Source organism: Periplaneta americana, chromosome 4 (genome assembly GCF_040183065.1).
Source record: "Periplaneta americana isolate PAMFEO1 chromosome 4, P.americana_PAMFEO1_priV1, whole genome shotgun sequence".
NCBI lineage: Eukaryota > Metazoa > Arthropoda > Insecta > Blattodea > Blattidae > Periplaneta > Periplaneta americana.
This window is the reverse complement of record NC_091120.1, coordinates 84,426,443-84,444,914: the sequence shown is the minus strand read 5'-3', so window position 1 is coordinate 84,444,914 and position 18,472 is coordinate 84,426,443. Positions and strand designations below refer to the sequence as shown.

Genomic DNA, 18,472 nt, shown 5'->3' with positions numbered 1-18,472 from the left:
TGCATACTGTGGGAAATTGAGTTCTCATTGGTCCCTTTAGGCTGTTCCTGCAGACTTGTAATAAATGTTATTGTACCCACCTTTAAGATATTATAATCCCAACAAAGCACTGCCGCTTATAATAATGAATTTTGTGAAAATTGCCGAAAATGGTAGACAAAGTACTTTAAACCTATAAGGTAGTTGTTTATTTTAACTTGGGGCACAAAGAAGTAGCATAATATTACTTAAAGTAGCGTAATTTGGCAGCACTGGTACAGTTGGGACGTTCGTTCTGTGCCGGTGAGAATCATGTGGTAGCTAGCCAGTGAGCCTACACTCTTGCGCATGCGCAGAATATGGCAAGTGGCCAGTCTCGCAGAAAGCCTTGGCTGTGTAACATCGTCCTGCCACATGCGTGATAATTGCTTTTTGTTAGTTTAGTTAGTTCATATTCATATTGTTTATTTATTATCGTGGCAAATTGCAGTTGTGTGTGTTTGTGTAGACTAAAATGCCTCCTATTCAGTCTAAACTTGGCGCAAAAACACTGCATAGCCAAACTCGGGAAGTTGTGAACAATATACATTCTTTCATGAAGAGTGAAGCAGCTTCTGGAGACTTTTTAATACCGCTGAAAAAGGTGCAAGAACGAGTGAGTGCAGCAACTAAAGTGCTCGAAAGAACAATAAGAAAGATAATTAAAGAAGGGAAACAGTGTGAGGAAGAAGGGACCTCTTTTGGAACGCCCGGTAAAGTTCATCGTGTACCGAAACGCATCACAGATGTTGATGATTTTGATAAAAGAGTTATACGACAGACAATTTATAATTTTTATATAAATGACAAAACAGTGCCCACTGTCAGTAAACTGCTATCTAAACTAAAAGATGCCATAAACTTTAACAGTGGTAGTACAAGTTTAAAGATCATTTTACGTGATATGGGGTTTAAATGGAAGAAGACAAGAAATAATAAAGCGGTATTACAGGAAAGGCATGATATTCGAGAACAGCGCGTATCATATTTACGCGCAATAAAGAAATACAGAGAAGAAGGTAGGCCTCTAATATACGAGGATGAAACGTATATTCATAGCACGCATACAAGACCAAAAAATTGGAGTGATGACAAAACCTCAGGTTTACTGGCGCCTATTTCGAAAGGACCTAGGCTTATTATTGTTCATGCAGGGGGTCGAGCAGGTTTTGTACCTGGCGCATTTCTGATGTTTAAATCGAACAGGAAAACTGGAGACTACCATCATGAAATGAATGCCAACAATTACCAGAAGTGGATAATGGAAAAGTTGATTCCGAATTTGCCCCCTAGATCTGTTTTTATAATGGATAACGCACCTTACCATAACGTGCAGTTGCATAAAGCTCCCTCAAGTAATTCAAAGAAAAGTGATATGCAGGACTGGCTTAGAAGAAACAATGTGCAGTTTCAGGAAAATATGCTGAAAGTGGAGCTTTATGGGCTCATTAAAACACATAAGCCACTTCACAAAAACTTACGTGATTGACAATCTCTTAGCTATGAATGGACACTGTGTACTCAGATTGCCGCCGTATTCACCTGAGCTAAATCCATTGGAATTGATTTGGGCAGATATCAAGCAGTGGGTAGCCGGTCAAAACACAACTTTTAAATTAGAGCAGGTGATGAAATTGTGCCAACAACGGGTTGATGACATCAGTGTAGAAAAATGGGAAAAAGTATGTGAACATGTTGAAAAAATCGAAGATGAATATATTGAACAGGAAGGAATTATGGAAAATGTAATTGAAAGCTTCATAATTACGGGTGGAGACAGCAGTAGTGAAAGCGACGATGATGAAGATGATGATCACGATGACAATGGTGGTGATATATCTGGTATCGAAAGTTTGTCTGATGATTAGATATATTGATTGCGTCTGTTTCTCTTCATTGCTATATAATTGAACCGTGGATATCATGTTATGTTTATAATCAGTTTTTATTTATTATGATAACACGTGTGATGTGATAAGTGATACTGGACAACTGTGAGTGAAATGCGCCGTTCATCGCACATCCTGGAACCAACTGCGCATGATGATGTCACTACACGCTGCAGATCCCAGCCGAGGCGGTAAGTCACGTGTTTCTATAAACTCACTCTGTTGCTCAAGTAACCAAGCACACCGGCACAGAACGACCGTCCCAACTGTACCTAGTGTAATATTGATTTATCAAATTTACAGATATTGTTTTCTTAAGAAATTTGCTATATAAAAACAGAATTTTCAATAAATGTATTAATTGAGTCTTTAGGAGCTAATTTTGAATATGATTTAAAAAGGATTATTAATGTATCCTACTCTTAGACAATTAGGTTTTACATGAGCAACAAATCACTTTCATCTTCCACTAATATATGAAGAATCCACTGCAAGAATGATGGATGACATTTGGAATACATTTTGCAGGAGAAGCAATTGAAAGTTTGAAATGCTTAGCGTTCAAAGCTTAACTGTGATTTTTCGATCATTACTGGACAATGACTATCAGTGTTAATGCCATATAACTCTCTATGTACATTCTATAATATGTCTTAAGCTATGCATTGACAGTCTTGGTTCATTTTCGACAAGAAAGTGACATCCATCATTCTTGCAGTGGACTCTTCATATCTTGAACTATGTTTGTCATGTCTCTCCATAAGCAGAAATCTAATGGTATCAGATTTGAAGACCTTAGAAGCAAAGACAAAGATTGAACTTACTACAGTATAACAGAATGTAACTCCATGAGAAAGTACTTCTGACCAGTGCACGGTGGTACCGATCACCTCAAATCTCCGCCAAAAATATTTGAAGCTAACTAGCATGCACTGTATACATTTTTTTATACCACATTGACTTAAGTAAGTTACAAAAAACAAAAAGACTTCATGATATTACCCATTAGACTATTGTTTCTCAACCAGTGGTTCACGAACCTTCTTTTTAAATTAAGTTTTCGTTACATATAGATAGCATTTAATTTAAAACTATGAATATTGACATTTTCATTTTAAAATATTACATGAAGCTCACATTCTACCTACACAAGGAATTAGGACAGGGTGGTTTTTTAAAATCCAAACGTTTCTCAACTGCTTCTTTATTTTGATTTCCTCTGACTTGCCATTGTTTAACTTCCAGTCTCTAAGATATGTGAAGCAAGCATTCGAAAAACGAATTTAAGCATGAAATGACGAAAGACCAAATCAAAATATTTCGCAGCCAAAGCCTCCAGTTGGTTCATAATTTTCGGGTTAGCTCCACAAACGTAACAGTTCTGTGAAGAAGTTTAGGTCACAGCATTACACGCTTTGCCATCTACCATATTTAAGATTAATTGTTGAGTCACTTGTGCCTGCTTTCCCTTGATGTTACATGAAGTTTCTCAGATCTTTTATTTGCACATCCATATTGGAAGCTTCTTCTTTAACAACGTCTTTTGTTTCTTTTAAACTGAAATTTGAGCAGTCGACAAAATAGAGTAGAAGAAGGTTTAGCATTCTACCACAATACTACTCTTTCAGATTTTTCATCAATAAAGTAAAGCTGTAGCAGTCATTCCACATTAAATCGCACAAAATTATACAAATTTTAACCTTCATATTTCTGATTGCGTTTATACTTTTTTTTACCAACTCTATGGGTCTAATAAACTAACAAGTGTATTTTTATTTCCTCCTAAGTCCACATGTTTTTCAAATATTGTATGTTAAAATTCGTTAAAAATGTCGCACCCTGCAACATTTAAAGCGTCATATTTCTGAGGATACTGATGTTAAAATTGTTTTTGAAAAATGCATTTAAAAGCTTAAAATACTGTCTTTTGTTAAATATTTACTAACTAATTTAAATATAATTATTACAAATATTTTTTTATGATCCAATTTATAAAAGTTAGATATCAATGTGAAATAGCCATATTAAAAATCTAAAAAAAAATGCCTACTAGGTACACTGAAGTATTCTTAATAATTCCAGAAAAAATCACAATGGGATATCCAATAGTTCAATGGAAATTTAATTACTTATGACACAATGTGTCGCTGTCGGTGCAGCAGCAGTGGACGGGAAGCGTTGAAGTGTGCTGGGAGGTTTATCGGGCTGGATGATCGAGTGAAAGTTGCAACATTACACCCAGTACGGATCAAGTCACTCGAGGAAACACTGCTAATTTATATATTATGATATCTTCAAAATTTGTACATTATGCTTTTTAAACGTTTGTTTTCATTCACACTACACTTTAAATTTTCATTCGTCTACCTTCATTCTCGAAAGAAAATTGTTTTACTAAATCTTCAGTTTTTTACAATGGAATGAAAGAATATAATTTTAATGTACCACTTATTGGTTTTAGATTGTGGTATCTGGCCTGCAAATTTTCAGTGTGGTTTTTGTGCTTATTCAATGGACAAAATATAAATGACACGTTAGAAATGTTTTCTGTGACCAATCAAACGGTTTTTTTTTTTTTTTTTTTTTTTTTTTTTTTTTTTTTTTTTTTTTAAGGATCTTGTATAGGCTGGCTCTCGTGGCACGTCTTTTAACAGTTCCTCCAATGCCATCACATGGACCTTTACCATGCGACATTGTAAAGAAGTGCCATTCAGCATTAATTCCATAATCGTCTTCATGTAAGCAATTATTTTTAAAACTCGTTTTGTTTTTGTATTGTGAACTTGATCTATCAGAAAAATAGATGTTTTTTTTTTTTCATATTGTTGATTTCTTGCTTTAAGAAATTGATTGCTTCGGATTGAAAAAAGTGAAAGGAATTGGTGTCATGTTTCATGCTTTCTGAGATGACAACAATACTTTTGTGACGAATTTCTATATCTTCTTTGAAATATACTACTACATTTGTTCCAATGCACACCTTGTACTGAATCTTGTATTACAAATGGATAATTTTCAGAAAAGTCTGCAATAACTATGTAATTTTCAAGTTGTACATTTTCTTTGCATTCCGTCAAAAATAAAATATGGCTGACTTTTGAAGGAATGACGATGCATCTTCTACATGAAAAACTTTACTTACTAGGGAGCCTTTTACTTCTTGAAATATTTTACGGGGGTATCATTTTTGTTGTAGTTTTCTTTTCTTGATACGGGATTCTATTGACATCAAACTCTTGTTTAATTCCTCAATATTACTGATTTCTAGCGCTGTATCCATAGAATTGCTAGAAGAAGAACTGGGATAATCACTTTCTCTGTCCACACTTTCATTTGATTCATGTTTATTAATATCACAAGAACTACCGGCTTCACATATAATTTCACCTGCCCTATCTGGAAGTTGATAGATTTTTTACGGAACGTATCACATATTCACACATTCAAAGACTCCTTTAAATTGAACTTTATCAATAAATCGCGACTTCGCATCTTAGTGTACTTTTCTTTTTAAAAACGTGATTAGGAAGGTCAAATGGATTTAAACACTTGTTACATATTACGCGATCTTTACCATCACTCATGTTGTAGAAGTCACGTCACTCCATGAAATTCAAACCCTGACTGATTATTTTTCTCTTCTATATTTTGTCTCTGCCATCTGTTTACTGCCATGAAGTTTATTGCCTTACCCAGCCTTGTTATCGTTAAACACTTGGCCATATTACAGTATAAACATACAGCACTGTGAAGGGCTCCCCCTCTTAGCTGAGCTGACAATAATAAAATAACTTTAGATAAGATATTTACTATTCCTTAAGGTAGTATTAATCATTTGATGAATGAATTCATTTGTTTTGTAGTGTGGCGACATCAGTTATTATATGCGATGGGGGATTTTGTAAAACTTTCCGCAGGCAGCCTTCTAGCCTACGGCCGTAAGCAGTTCATTAGCTGGGAATCGCAAGCACGTGCATACTTCCGGAAAATAAATTGTTACAAATGTATGTGTGCAGATCCCACATTTCTAAATGCAGTAATTTACAGATAATACATCAGGGAACAAGTCTAATTTTTTTTTTCTTTCAGATTTTTAACTTTGCTATTTAATATAATAATTTTGCTTTGAAAAAGAAATTATTAAAAAATTAGGCCAAATTTTAAATTTATTTGTGATAGGCCTGAAGTAATAAAAATTCTTGTAGCCTATTTAGTCTTTCAAATGTGCCAAACCGCAAGTCTCAATTATATGTAGACACAGAGTTCCAAGTGAGTTTATGTAATAATGCGCGCATAATTTGCGTAATTTCAAATAGTCATAACTACACAAATAATTAATAATTGTGAAAATAAAACAATACGGGTCTCCTTATTTGATGTCTGTAATTCATGAAAAAAATTCGACCATTTATGAGAAGGTCGTGTTTTATTGCTGTGCAATTTGACGTGGAATGACTCAGTGGTACCAAGGACATAAACAATATATCTCAGTCTGAAAAATACTCTCGTTCTGCTCTTTGTTTATATTTGACTGTCCGCTGATTTCATCATAATCAGTGCCATTTTAAAATAGTATTAGACATGGTATTAAAAATTGTATGTTTTTTTTTATCTATCATGGATAATACTGGTTCTTGTACTTGCATCAATCCCACTGCTGTATGATCTACTAAATCTTGAAGTTTAACTTCTACACTGTCTTGTGATAAAACATTTTCCGGATAGAATCTCTTTTAGCAGTTAAAATGTTTTGATATGATGGTTAGATGTCGGCATTAAGCTGTTTTGCTCTGTGTCTACGCAAAAGTTAAAAATTTTTCGCATCACCAGATTCTAGAAAGAGAGCTAAAGCATTATCATTGGTATATATGTCAACGAAATTAGTGCTAGTTGATGCTGATGCCCAGACTTTTTGTATTTTTAATGGTCTTGTTGGTATTTTTTGCATTTCAGTTAGTGATTGTGCCAAATCAGTGTTCCTACTTTCCCTTTATTTCATTTCCACTTCGAAAGTTAATGATTTCACAAGTTCGTAACTTCTTAGAGTTTCTGTTTTCCTTCGTTTTGTTCTCACACTACTCTCTTCAAAATCCGTGTCTAGTCTTCCCTTTTTTGAAATTGAAGGAAAATTGACATCAATGTCAGAAATTAATTCACTGCTAAACCAAATTTGGCATAATGAAGAAATCTATCTCCTCTTCTACCAACTCTGTCTTATTGACCAAACAACACGCTAGAAAATCGGAAAACAGCCCATTTTAATATTTGCGATTTTTCTTTAGAGCTTCCTATTCCAGTTTCTGCTATTATATGATTCAACAAAATGTCTGTTGTTTCTTTCTAGCAGTGAATTTTTGTTGCAATATCGTATATAATGTTTGTCTCCATCTAAATGTCATCTTGCACCCTATCATTAAACAAAGAAATCCTAAATGAGATGGCTTTTTAAACAATACAGTACTAATTTGTAGTGATATTTCATAACCATAGATTGAAATAATAGTCATTATTTGTAATATAAAACCACAGTTCGATTTTTCATTTAGTATAAACTTGCAATTATCACATTATCAGTATTTTTACGTTCTAACCTATTCCCTCAGTAGCAAGCTTTTCTTGGAATATTATCAAAAGGCGCAAGAAGGCGCAATTTTTTCTTTTAGAATCTAAAAATAGAAATGTCAGACAATATCTTACAACATAAATCAGAATTGGGGAGCTTCAGGAAACTTTTGTAGGTCTGCGTAAACATTTTTTCAATTACTACGATATTAAATACTTTAAAATATAACGACTAATGACATAATATGATTAAAACATCACTGTGTCAGAATAATATACACATAAACAAAGTCAGAAAACACATTATTCGCCATATAACAAAAGATTAAGTTGCCAGAAACGTGTCTTGAAACATGCATCAGAAATAAGCTTAGTGCCAAGGGACCAAGCGCACACACAAACTCTCACTTTCAGCTCTCACCACTAACTGAGGTGAGTTGAAGTGCAGTCATCATCTGCAGTTTTATGACCCACAGACATAATAGAACAATGGTAGGTGGGGTACATCCTGTTATTCGCATTTTGAAAAATTGATTTTTGGCCGGGTTTTGAGGTGATCGGTACCACTGTGCAGTGGTTGCTTGTTTTGATTCTGGATATTACTTCAAGAAGTTTATCCAGAGATTTTTTCTTCATGCTTTGTAATTTCTGTTACGATCACATGTTGGAATGAATGCTGGAAGCTCATATACTTTTACATTTTAACACACAACCTAATTGTCATATTTTCAGGGTATGCGACAACTTCGAATGCATATGTTAGCTGCTCAGGGTTACTGTGTTGTAGCCATTGATTCACGAGGATCACAACACAGAGGTCTACAATTTGAAAGTCATTTAAAAGGCAGAATGGTATGTATATTTAATAGGTGCATGGCCATTGTACATATTAAGGATTCACACTTGATTGGCACTTGATTATAGTGTTTAAACATGAAAACACTAATGACTGAATATTTTGAGCTTTGAAAAGAGCACACTTAGCCAAAGATTAAAGTTTATATTTATTACATAAAATTATATAGTGTGTCCGTAAAGTCATGGTGGGGTTTTAAATTATTATATAATTGTAGTGGTGAAGTAGGGGAGACTGTTGTACCTTTGGTATAATTAGTGTATCTTTGAACATTTTTTGTTTTTTTTAATTTTTGCTGCTACCTAGAGGACTCAAACTGAAGTAGATTGTAGAGAAAGCCGAAAGTCGTAGTTTCAGTTTGATTTACTGCAAAGTGTGAGTTCCGTGGACAAAAGTAGTTTTTTTAGTACCAAAAGTAAACATTTCATTCATTGATATATGTTTTCTAACACAAAACCAGATTGTATTTGTTAATATCTTTCAAGTATGGTGTGTTCCTATCATCTGGTGAGTACTAACATATTTTAATTTCCATGATTTATTCGAATCTCTAGTTTTGGGAGCCATATTTGTTTAAAAGTGCACCCTCTTGTACATTGGAACACAAAACATCTTATACCATGGAACATGTTCCAAAGTACACGATAGTATCGGTTTTTGTTTTTGTTTTACTTTAAGATCGTGTTACAAAGTAAGTCTGGAGTTAAGAGGCCTCCAATTGATCTGGATGCCTTGAAGAAAGCTGTTGAAGCAGTTATTGCTCCTCCAGGAAATAAAATCTAAATCAGAGAAGCCTGCTTTGGTTTATGATGGCAAATACATTTTAAATATGATTGTCAGTTTTTACAACTATATTTCCACCTATATTCCATGTATTCCAACTTACAAGCGGGCATGTTTCAAGGTACATGAACCTGATTTTTTCCATCCTTAATAGATCTGTAAAACAGGAAAATACATACAGGAAGTTGTAAAGGAATCTTCAATAATTATTTCAAGCATTTTTTTATTTAAAAAATTTCATTTTCCAAAATTAAAAAAAATAAAATGTGAAAAGTGTTTAAAGGTACAACAGTCTCTCCTACTTTGTGTGAAGTGTGACATTGTATGGGACAGAAACATAGACTTTACGACGAAGTGAAGAGAAATGACTAGAAGCATTTAAAATGTGGATATGGAGAAGAATGGAGCGTGTGAAGTGGGCAGACGGAATAAGAAATGAAATTGTGTTGGAAAGAGTGGGTGAAGAAAGAATAATGCTGAAACTGATCAGGAAGAGAAAAAGGAATTGGTTGGGTTACTGGCTGAGAAAAAACTGCCTACTCAAGGATACACTGAAAGGAATGGTGACTGGGAGAAGAATTCAGGGCAGAACAAGATATCAGATGATAGACAACATTAAGATACGGTATATGGATCGTATGCAGAGACAAAGTGGAAGGCAGAAAATAGGAAAAATTGGAGAATGCTGAGTTTGCAGTGAAGTACCTGTCCTTGGGCAGAACACTGTGTATATGTACGTAACGAAATATAACATAGATGTGAAACAGCCACGAAGTAAAAGAATAACTACAAGTTTTTGCTGTGTACTCATTTAAGTATTTCTCTGTTAGTTGGGAGGCCGGAGGGAAAAAGACCTTTGGGGAGGCCGAGACGTAGATGGGAGGATAATATTAAAATGGATTTGAGAGAAATGGGATATGATTGTAGAGATGGATTAATCTTGCTCAGGATAGGGACCGATGGCGGGCTTATGTGAGGGCAGCAATGAACTTCCGGGTTCCTTAAAAGCCATAAGTAAGTAAGAAGCCTACATTCCAAGATAAGTAAGTATGTGTTCCTCTAATAGGCTGACAGACATCCAAGTAATAATCCAATGCATGCCAAATATGGCCAAGAATATCAGGAGTGATGGATGTAATAGCTTGTCTGATTTGCTCTTTCAAATGGTTAATGTCGTTACTGGTACACTGTGCACTCTTTGCTTAACATAAACCCATAAGTAAAAGTCTGGAGGAGTGAGGTCCAAAGAGTGTGGTGACCTTGGTTCTGGAAGCCATTGTTCCAATCCATCTCTGTGGAAATGTTTCATGTAGGAATTCCGAAGTATGCCAGGAAAGTGCAGAAGAGCATTATCTTGCCAAAAAAAAAAAAATAAATAAATAAAAAATATATTGCATGAGAGAATATAAGGTACTACAAACAGATCCAACATATTAAAGTAATTCTGTGAGGTGGATTCTGCAAAGATTCTCTTTTTCAAGAGCACGCTATAAATTAAAATTCGAACTATTGTGTTTATGTTCAACAATGGTATATGGATTTTCAGGAGCCTATATTCTCTCGCTGTGTCAGTGAATGAGCCTGGAAACGATGTGGGCCTCATCACTAAACAGTTTCCCTTTTTGCGGAACATTCTGCCACAAACCGGTGGATCACTCATCATGAAGGACTGAGCTGAAGTGAATGGAGGAATGCTATAAAAATGGTCGGTAATGTTGTGGCTGTACGCACTATTCCGGGCAGATCCATGGACAGTAACTGTTGTCACCACTGTTCAACGAGCTAGGAACACTCGCTCACATTCGTGGATCTTGCTCACATGGTGAGACATTACACAATGCCAGACATCACAGAATCAGGTCCACAATTGCTCAAGCTCTTCGTGACAAGGGATATACCACCTATGTAGAAATCCATGGTCTATCAGAAACAGGAAGCTGTCGGCGGGTTGATATATTACCCTTTAACAACACAACAGGCTATATAATAGATCCTACTATCTGCTTTGAATTGAATACATCTCAACCAGAAGATATCAACAATGAGAAAAATCAAATTTATGGTCCAACTGTCCCTTATTATTTATATATGTATAAGTTACAAACCATTGAAATTATTGGGTTATTAGTGGGTGCTAGAGGCACTATTACAAAAAAATTGATTAATTTCTGCTGAGTTCAATCTTGAATCCTCTTTGGCCAAGACTGTTTCTTTGATAGCTCTAAAATATTTAATCTATCCTGAGAAATCACATATATAAAGTAAATTAATAACACAATAATAGTAATTATATTTCTCACGAAAACATTTTCATAAAATTGTACGTATTTACTAATACTTGTATATTTGGTATACTTTGTCCTCCAGGGCAACCCCTATTTTAGGGGAAGTATTTTATAATAATGAATCAATTTCATGTAGAATATCCACAGCAAAATCGTATCTTTTGTGATAACCAACTGCATGGAGAGAATGCAACAACTGAAGTTGATAAGCAGTAAAATGCAAAACACAGGCATTTTTTCAATACATTATGGACTACTGTTTTTTAAATGCTTACTTGTTGAGCATATTTACTCATTGATTTCTTTTAATATGTACGTAATTTGTTGTGAAAACTGCGGCAGACTTGTCACATATCGTCTACTGAATGTATTTTGTTCAGCAGAATTCTCGTTTCTTTCAACTTTTTATTTCAATGGCGAATGTTGTTTTTATGTGGCAGATTCTCATTAAAACGCAACAGTATTCACATTAGACAAGAGTAACTATTTGAAATTTTGCAAGCTGTAAAATGTATTGCACTTTTCTTCTTACATCCATCTTGTTCATTGTAACAATAACAATTGATCATAGGTAATATGTCAGCCATGAAAGGAGAAACACATGCAAAGCTGTTATTCTTTCGTTTAGTAGCTATTTCACATTCCTATCCTGTTTCGTTTGAAACCCTATCGTGACTTTACTGACACAGGATATTATAAAATGAACAAAAAAAATCATTACATAACAAAGCATTAATCACACTTTTTTCTATGAAACTTAATCATCACTTCTGCCACCATTACCCTCACCACCATGCCTACTGTCTTTCTTTTTCGAAGAGCAGTATATCACTTCTATACTAGATAAAACTTGACATAGACAAGCAATGTCAGAATTGAGATAATTTTTCTCTCGACTTCAAAAGATTTTTGCACAATGCTCTTTTGAACTAGAGAAGCAGTTGTTCAGTCACTTATTCATTTGTTCATTCACACTTTCATGTTTTCTTTGTTCTTTTCATTCTTTCTTTCTTTGTTCCTTTTCGTTTTTACCCCATTCCTCTTTCTATTTCTCTTTCTTTCCTTTCTTTGTTTACTCTATGTTGCTGCAAAAAATCTGTTTTGATATTTTCATAAAAATGCATGTTTTAAGCATTCCAGGTAACAGAAAAGTGACTTTGGACGTGACATTTTTCTGTGTACAGCAATTTTGCCTAAGTGGATTTTGTTCATATTCATTATCTATAAATAAATTTATTCGAGGACTATTCAGAAATCAGCTTCCGATTGGCTATAAAAAAAACACAAACAATCTTACAAACAATTTATTGCCTGGAAAACGTTCCTGAATAGTGACATTATTTTTCAACATAGTCACCATATAAATTCAAGCATTGGTCATAGTGTGGGACTAGCTTGTGTATTACGACTTGTTCTTGAAATTTGTGGGAAATTTTCAGAGAATTCAGAAATTGTGAAACAATGTCTTTCACGCACAGTTTGTTCAATTTGTTGAATGAGTTCATCAGTCACAATTGAATGTCGTCCTTGACCTCCCTCATTGTGCACATCTTCACGCCCATTTTTAAATTTTCTGCATCAGTCCCGTACAGCATTATGACTTATAATGTTGCCATAAACACGACACAATCGACAGTGAATCTCAGCAGCGTTAACTCCTTATGATTGAAGAAATCGAATAACCGAACGAACCTCACAACTCGCAGGACGAGTAATAATCGCGTCCATTATCAACAACTGTTTCTCACAAACTATTGAATGAAAATGAGTACGCGATGCATGGGAGCATTATTACGTCTTTACTCTTTGTTACTGCTCAAGCGCCATCTTCCTGCAACGATCTAGCAATCCACAATTGACAATCGGAAGTTGATTTCTGAATAGCCCTCGTACATACAGTGACAGTTTAGCCCAAACCAATCAAACGATTATCCTCGATTTCTTGCATTGTGTGTAGTAAGCTGACAAATGGAATGGTTCAGTTCCTATTGAACGAAAAATTATTTCCTAAGAGAAATAAATAATTAGTTAATTACTGTGGCATTTTGCTTTAAGTTCTTATCAGTCCCAGCACAAAAGTCAATGCATGGATAGATACATACTAGAAAGAGCCACTTTCTTAAAGTTTTAAAGCCTTATTCAAGGATATAAACTGTAAACAGTAATATCATTTGCAAGATGGTAAAAGGTTTGAACTGTTGCAAAACATGTAAGACATATAATGAGAAATTATGTGTGTTCTTGTGACAACTATTTTGCTTTTTCTTTCATTTTATTTGTTCTTTTTCGTTTAGTTTTTTCTTTCTCTTTTTGTCCTTTCCTAATCTTTTTTTCTTTTGTTAGTCACTCATTTACCCATTAATTATTTTATGATCTATATCAGTGGTCGTCAGCACTCGCCGAAATGTGCAAAGGGTACTCGGTGCCGTCCTGTGTGCACCATCGTGCAGCACAGAGAGATAGAGAGCATACCTGCTAGCAGCTACGGAGTGCACCATAGTGCACTGCGTTTTCCACGGGTAAGAGATTCTAGCCCCAGCGTGCTCTCTACTGACGACCCCTGATCTAGATAGTAGTTAATATTTAAAAATGTAACCTTATATATATATATATATATATGTATATATATATATATATATATATATATATATATATATATTTGATTTGGCAGGGTACAGTAGAACTTGCAGACCAGGTAGAGGTGCTGCAGTGGTTGGCAGATAGCTTAGGTTTCATAGACATGAATCGTGTTGCTGTACATGGCTGGTCCTATGGAGGTTATCTCAGTCTCATGGCTCTTGCTCAGCGTCCCGATATCTTCAAGGTAAGGCAATTTGTAGAGTCTTCATAGCTGTTGTAATAGGCTTGTTGCCATTGTGGATTAATCGAACCGTATACTCTCATATCATTACTTAGCACTGATAAGTTCATCAGGTGGTACACTCCGATGGTTAATGAATTTGGATACAGACTTTTTCCATTCTAGTATTGATAAACTGATCAGTCATCAAAAATTCCATCAGTAAATTTGGAGAATATTTAGACAACTAGTTAATATTCACTTTTTATGTATAATTTTCAATTTTATGTCGATGTGTATTCTCGGGGAAAAAAAAAAGTAATACTTTATTTTTCTGAATCCTTCTTAATTTGTAATCACAATCATAGACTTATCAGTTCTAAAAATTGATATAAAAAGTACTGCATATTGTGGGAATATCATCCTAGATACAATGGATATACTGTATTTACCTGAATATAAGCTGCACCTTTTTTTTTTTTTGCTAGATTAAGACCGATGAAATATATCTGCGGCTTAAAACCAGGTACGAGTAATATGCAGGGATAAACGATGTAAATATGAACCTATTTCACTATCATATCAGTACATCATTGAAAGGTTAAGTAGGGTGCTGAAATTTCCTTTTTCCCAAAAAATAACTAAAATGTTGTTGTTGTTTTCTAATGCCAGGCGTTTGACAATAAAGTCATTTGACCTCTTGCACTCCAATATTTTTCAAAGATATTATCATGACCACCCACTGAAGCACAGATTTTGAGGTGTTCCGAATCCATTTCTTGGTTTGAGTTGCACAATGGGCAGTTAGGGGACTGATATATTCTAATTCTATGCAGGTGTTTGGCCAAACAATCATGGCCTGTTGCCAATCTAAATGCAGCTACAGACGATTTTCGTGGTAAATCGGGAATTAACTGTGGATTTTGATGCAGAGAGTTCCATTTTTTTTCCCTTGGGATTGAGTTATCAAATTTTGTTTGTTGAAGTCTAAGTATGTAGATTTAATAAATCTCTTCACAGAGTAATACGTAGATTTAGTAACAGGTCTGTAAGTAGCAGTGCTGCCCTTCTTTGCTAAAGCATCCTCATTCTCGTTTCCCAGGATTCCACAATGGGATAGTATCCATTGGAATAAAATTCTTTTATTGAGTGATATTAATTGAGAGAGCATTTTAGTTATTTCTGCTGTTTGAGATGAAGGTGTGTTTAGAGACGATTGATAGAATAGCTGCTTTGGAGTCTGACCATATAACTGCATTCCTAAATTTATTGATGTGGCATAGAAGATTCCTGAGACATTCACTTATTGCAATGATTTTACCATCAAAACTTGTTCCATATCCAAGAGATCTATAAAGTGAGAAGAGACAGCATGTAACACCTGCACCGGCACCTTGTTCTCTGGAGATCAAGGATCCGTCGGTGTATAAATGAAGCCAATTTTGTGGAGGGTACCTAATATAAATTGTCTCTAAAGACAATTGTTTCAGTATTTCAGTGTTTACTTCTAATTTCAGTATTTCTTCTGTTAAATTTAGATTATATTCTATATTTAATAGAGTTAAAGGGTTTGGTTTAATTTGTAAGTTTTCTTTTAAATTCGGGATATTGATTTTCTGTTTTAAGCCTTGAACCATGGATATGAAACTTTTTTGAGTTTTCAATCTACAGAGAGAACTGTATGAATGCCAATTGTTTCCTGGTAATCTGATAAGTTTTTCATATTGAATCAGTGCTTTTTCTTCTATTGTCATTTTGATGCTGTTAATATTAGTGAGGAATCTCATAGAATCTATTGGAGTTTATTTGATTCCACTAGTAATGAGTCTGAGAGCTTGGTTTTGAACATATTCTATGTCGTTTATGAAAGGTGAAGTAATTAAAATTTCTCCACAGTATGTCAGCACTGGCTGTATAAACATTTTGTATGTAGTGTTCAAAGTATTCCTAGAGCATCCCCATTTCTTTCCTTCTAGTCTTTTTAGAAGGGAGAATCTTTTACGAGCTTTTTCAGAAATGTATTTCAAATGGTTGCTCCATGTTAACTTACTATCAAAAATAACTCCAAGATATTTGGATTCATAAGTCCTAGGAAGGTGTTGGCCGTTGTATTGGATATTGAATTCTCTTTCTTTTTTACCGAGTGAAAATATTTGGTAGTTACTTTTGCTTAAATTGAGTGTCATCAAATTTTATGTATTCCATTCATGTAGTTGATTTAGAGCTTGAATTTTGTCTCTATGTCTGTAAGATCCGGAAGTCCACATAACTATATCATCTGCAAATAGTGCTGTTTTCATGTTTGATTCCTCTAATAGGGAGGGTAAGTCATTTATATAAATATTGAATAAAGTTGTGCTGAGGACAGCGCCTTGAGGTAGACCTCGATATGTTTGTCTGTAACTAGAAAGTGAGTTATTGAATTTAGTGGCAATGAATCTTTGACTAAGGAATTCTGATATCCATCTGAACATATTGCTGGAGATACCTAATTTCTGGAGTTTTAGTAATAATTTATTTCTCCAAACAGAGTCATATGCTAACTGAAAGTCAATAAATATTGCCAAGGTATCTTCTTTCTTGTTAAAACTGTCTTTTATTTCTTGGCCGAGGCATATGACTTGTTCATTGGTAGAGTGTAGTTGTCGAAAGCCGGCTTGTCTTGGTGATAAAAGATTTTGGGATTCTAAATACCAAGTTAATCTGTTGGAGATCATGGACTCCATGGTTTTTGCTATCATGCTTAATAGTGCTATTGGTCGATAACTATTAACATCATGAGTAGGCATTTCCCTTCTTTGTGAATTGGTACAATGATTGCTTTTTTTCCAAGCTGCAGGAATTGAGGTGTTCCATGATAAATTGAAAATGGATAAAAGTAGAGACTTGGCTTTTTCCCCCAGATGTTTAAAAAATTCGGAATGAATGTTGTCGGGGCCAGGAGATTTCTTGGTTTTTAAATTTTGTATAGCTATAGTTAATACTTTGGAAGTAAAATTTTGATGAAATATTTCAGGTTTTGTGATATTACTAGTAATATTGTTTTTATTATTTTTATGTAATTCTCTTTTGATAAATTTGTCAGTTTTTTTATATTGGGATGTAATCTGTGAGAGTTTGAGTAGTGTTTATTAAATGCGTTTGCTATATCTCTACTATCTGTTAGCATTTTGTTATTACGAATAATAAGTTGGCTAGTATTTTCCTGTGTATTGGAAATATTCTTCAGAAATTTATATGTTTTAGTGCTATCGGTTCTGTAATTAATATTTTCAATAAAAAGATATATGGATCATATAAGGAAACAAAAATGAAGGCAGAAAATAGGAAAAATTGGAGAAAGCTGGATTTGCAGTGAAAGATCTGCCCTTGGGCAGAAACTAAATGAATGAAATCTCCTACATTAAATGGTAAAATATACTACTTACAGATCACAGTGGCTTACCATAGTCTAGTACATACAGTCACGAAGCTCAATACGTAGGAAATATGCATCCAGTGACAGTTGAACTTCAGTTGCTAGCCATTAGGATCAAGAGGCCTATATATATGAGAGGGGTTCAAAAGCCGGATTAAGTGTAATCTGTCAAGAAGCTTCTCTCAACTACCAGAGGAGCGCCACAAGCAAGCAAAAAATTGCGGGAATTTCAAAAGACTTCTCTTCACCTCCCCTCTGTAGTAATATTATATTATTATTTACAATTTCAAGACTTCCGCCGATAACTATTAGAAATTCTCTGCACCTTGACGTGAGTTATTTATAAGTTCTCTCCGTTATATTACTATTTATATCAATGTTTGAAATGCAGCCATCCCTACTAAAATTATTATTTTTTTGTTGGAATAAAGATCTTCAACCAACATCAACAGAACGTGATATGCCAGGAAGTGAAGGTAGGAAAAGGGCTGTGAAATATGAAATGATTTAGTCATGACCAACCAAATCTGTTGTGGTTAGAATGCATTAAAATTTATTTAGGTAACAATATATATTTTTTTCATAAACATACAAGATATTTTGTTACAATTAACTTCCACTGCTTTTTTGCAATACAGAAAAGATTTCATGATCCTAAGTTCACTATTAGTACAATATAATTAATATAATATAATTATCACAGGAAAATGTACAAAAAAATCATATGTAGACTTAAGTCTGCTGGAAATCAGAGATTACTTCATGAAAAAAAATTTAATGTCAGTTTATTTCATTTTCTTAAATGTCTAGATTTATTATTGTGTTTTGAAGAAAATAATTTCAAATCATCTTCAGTAGAAA

The 18,472-nt window shown here is 34.2% G+C and overlaps 1 protein-coding gene across 7 annotated transcripts in view; it reads left to right on the top strand.

Moving 5' to 3' along the window:
- LOC138697999 (dipeptidyl peptidase 9) overlaps window positions 1–18,472 on the top strand; it is a 97,905-nt gene that overhangs the window by 53,244 nt on the left and 26,189 nt on the right. For all 7 annotated transcript variants that reach the window (XM_069823662.1, XM_069823667.1, XM_069823665.1 and 4 more), the window contains exons 14-15: window positions 8,202–8,321; window positions 14,065–14,217. In XM_069823662.1, the coding sequence (XP_069679763.1) occupies window positions 8,202–8,321; window positions 14,065–14,217 (273 nt within the window). The remainder of the gene's footprint in view (window positions 1–8,201; window positions 8,322–14,064; window positions 14,218–18,472) is intronic.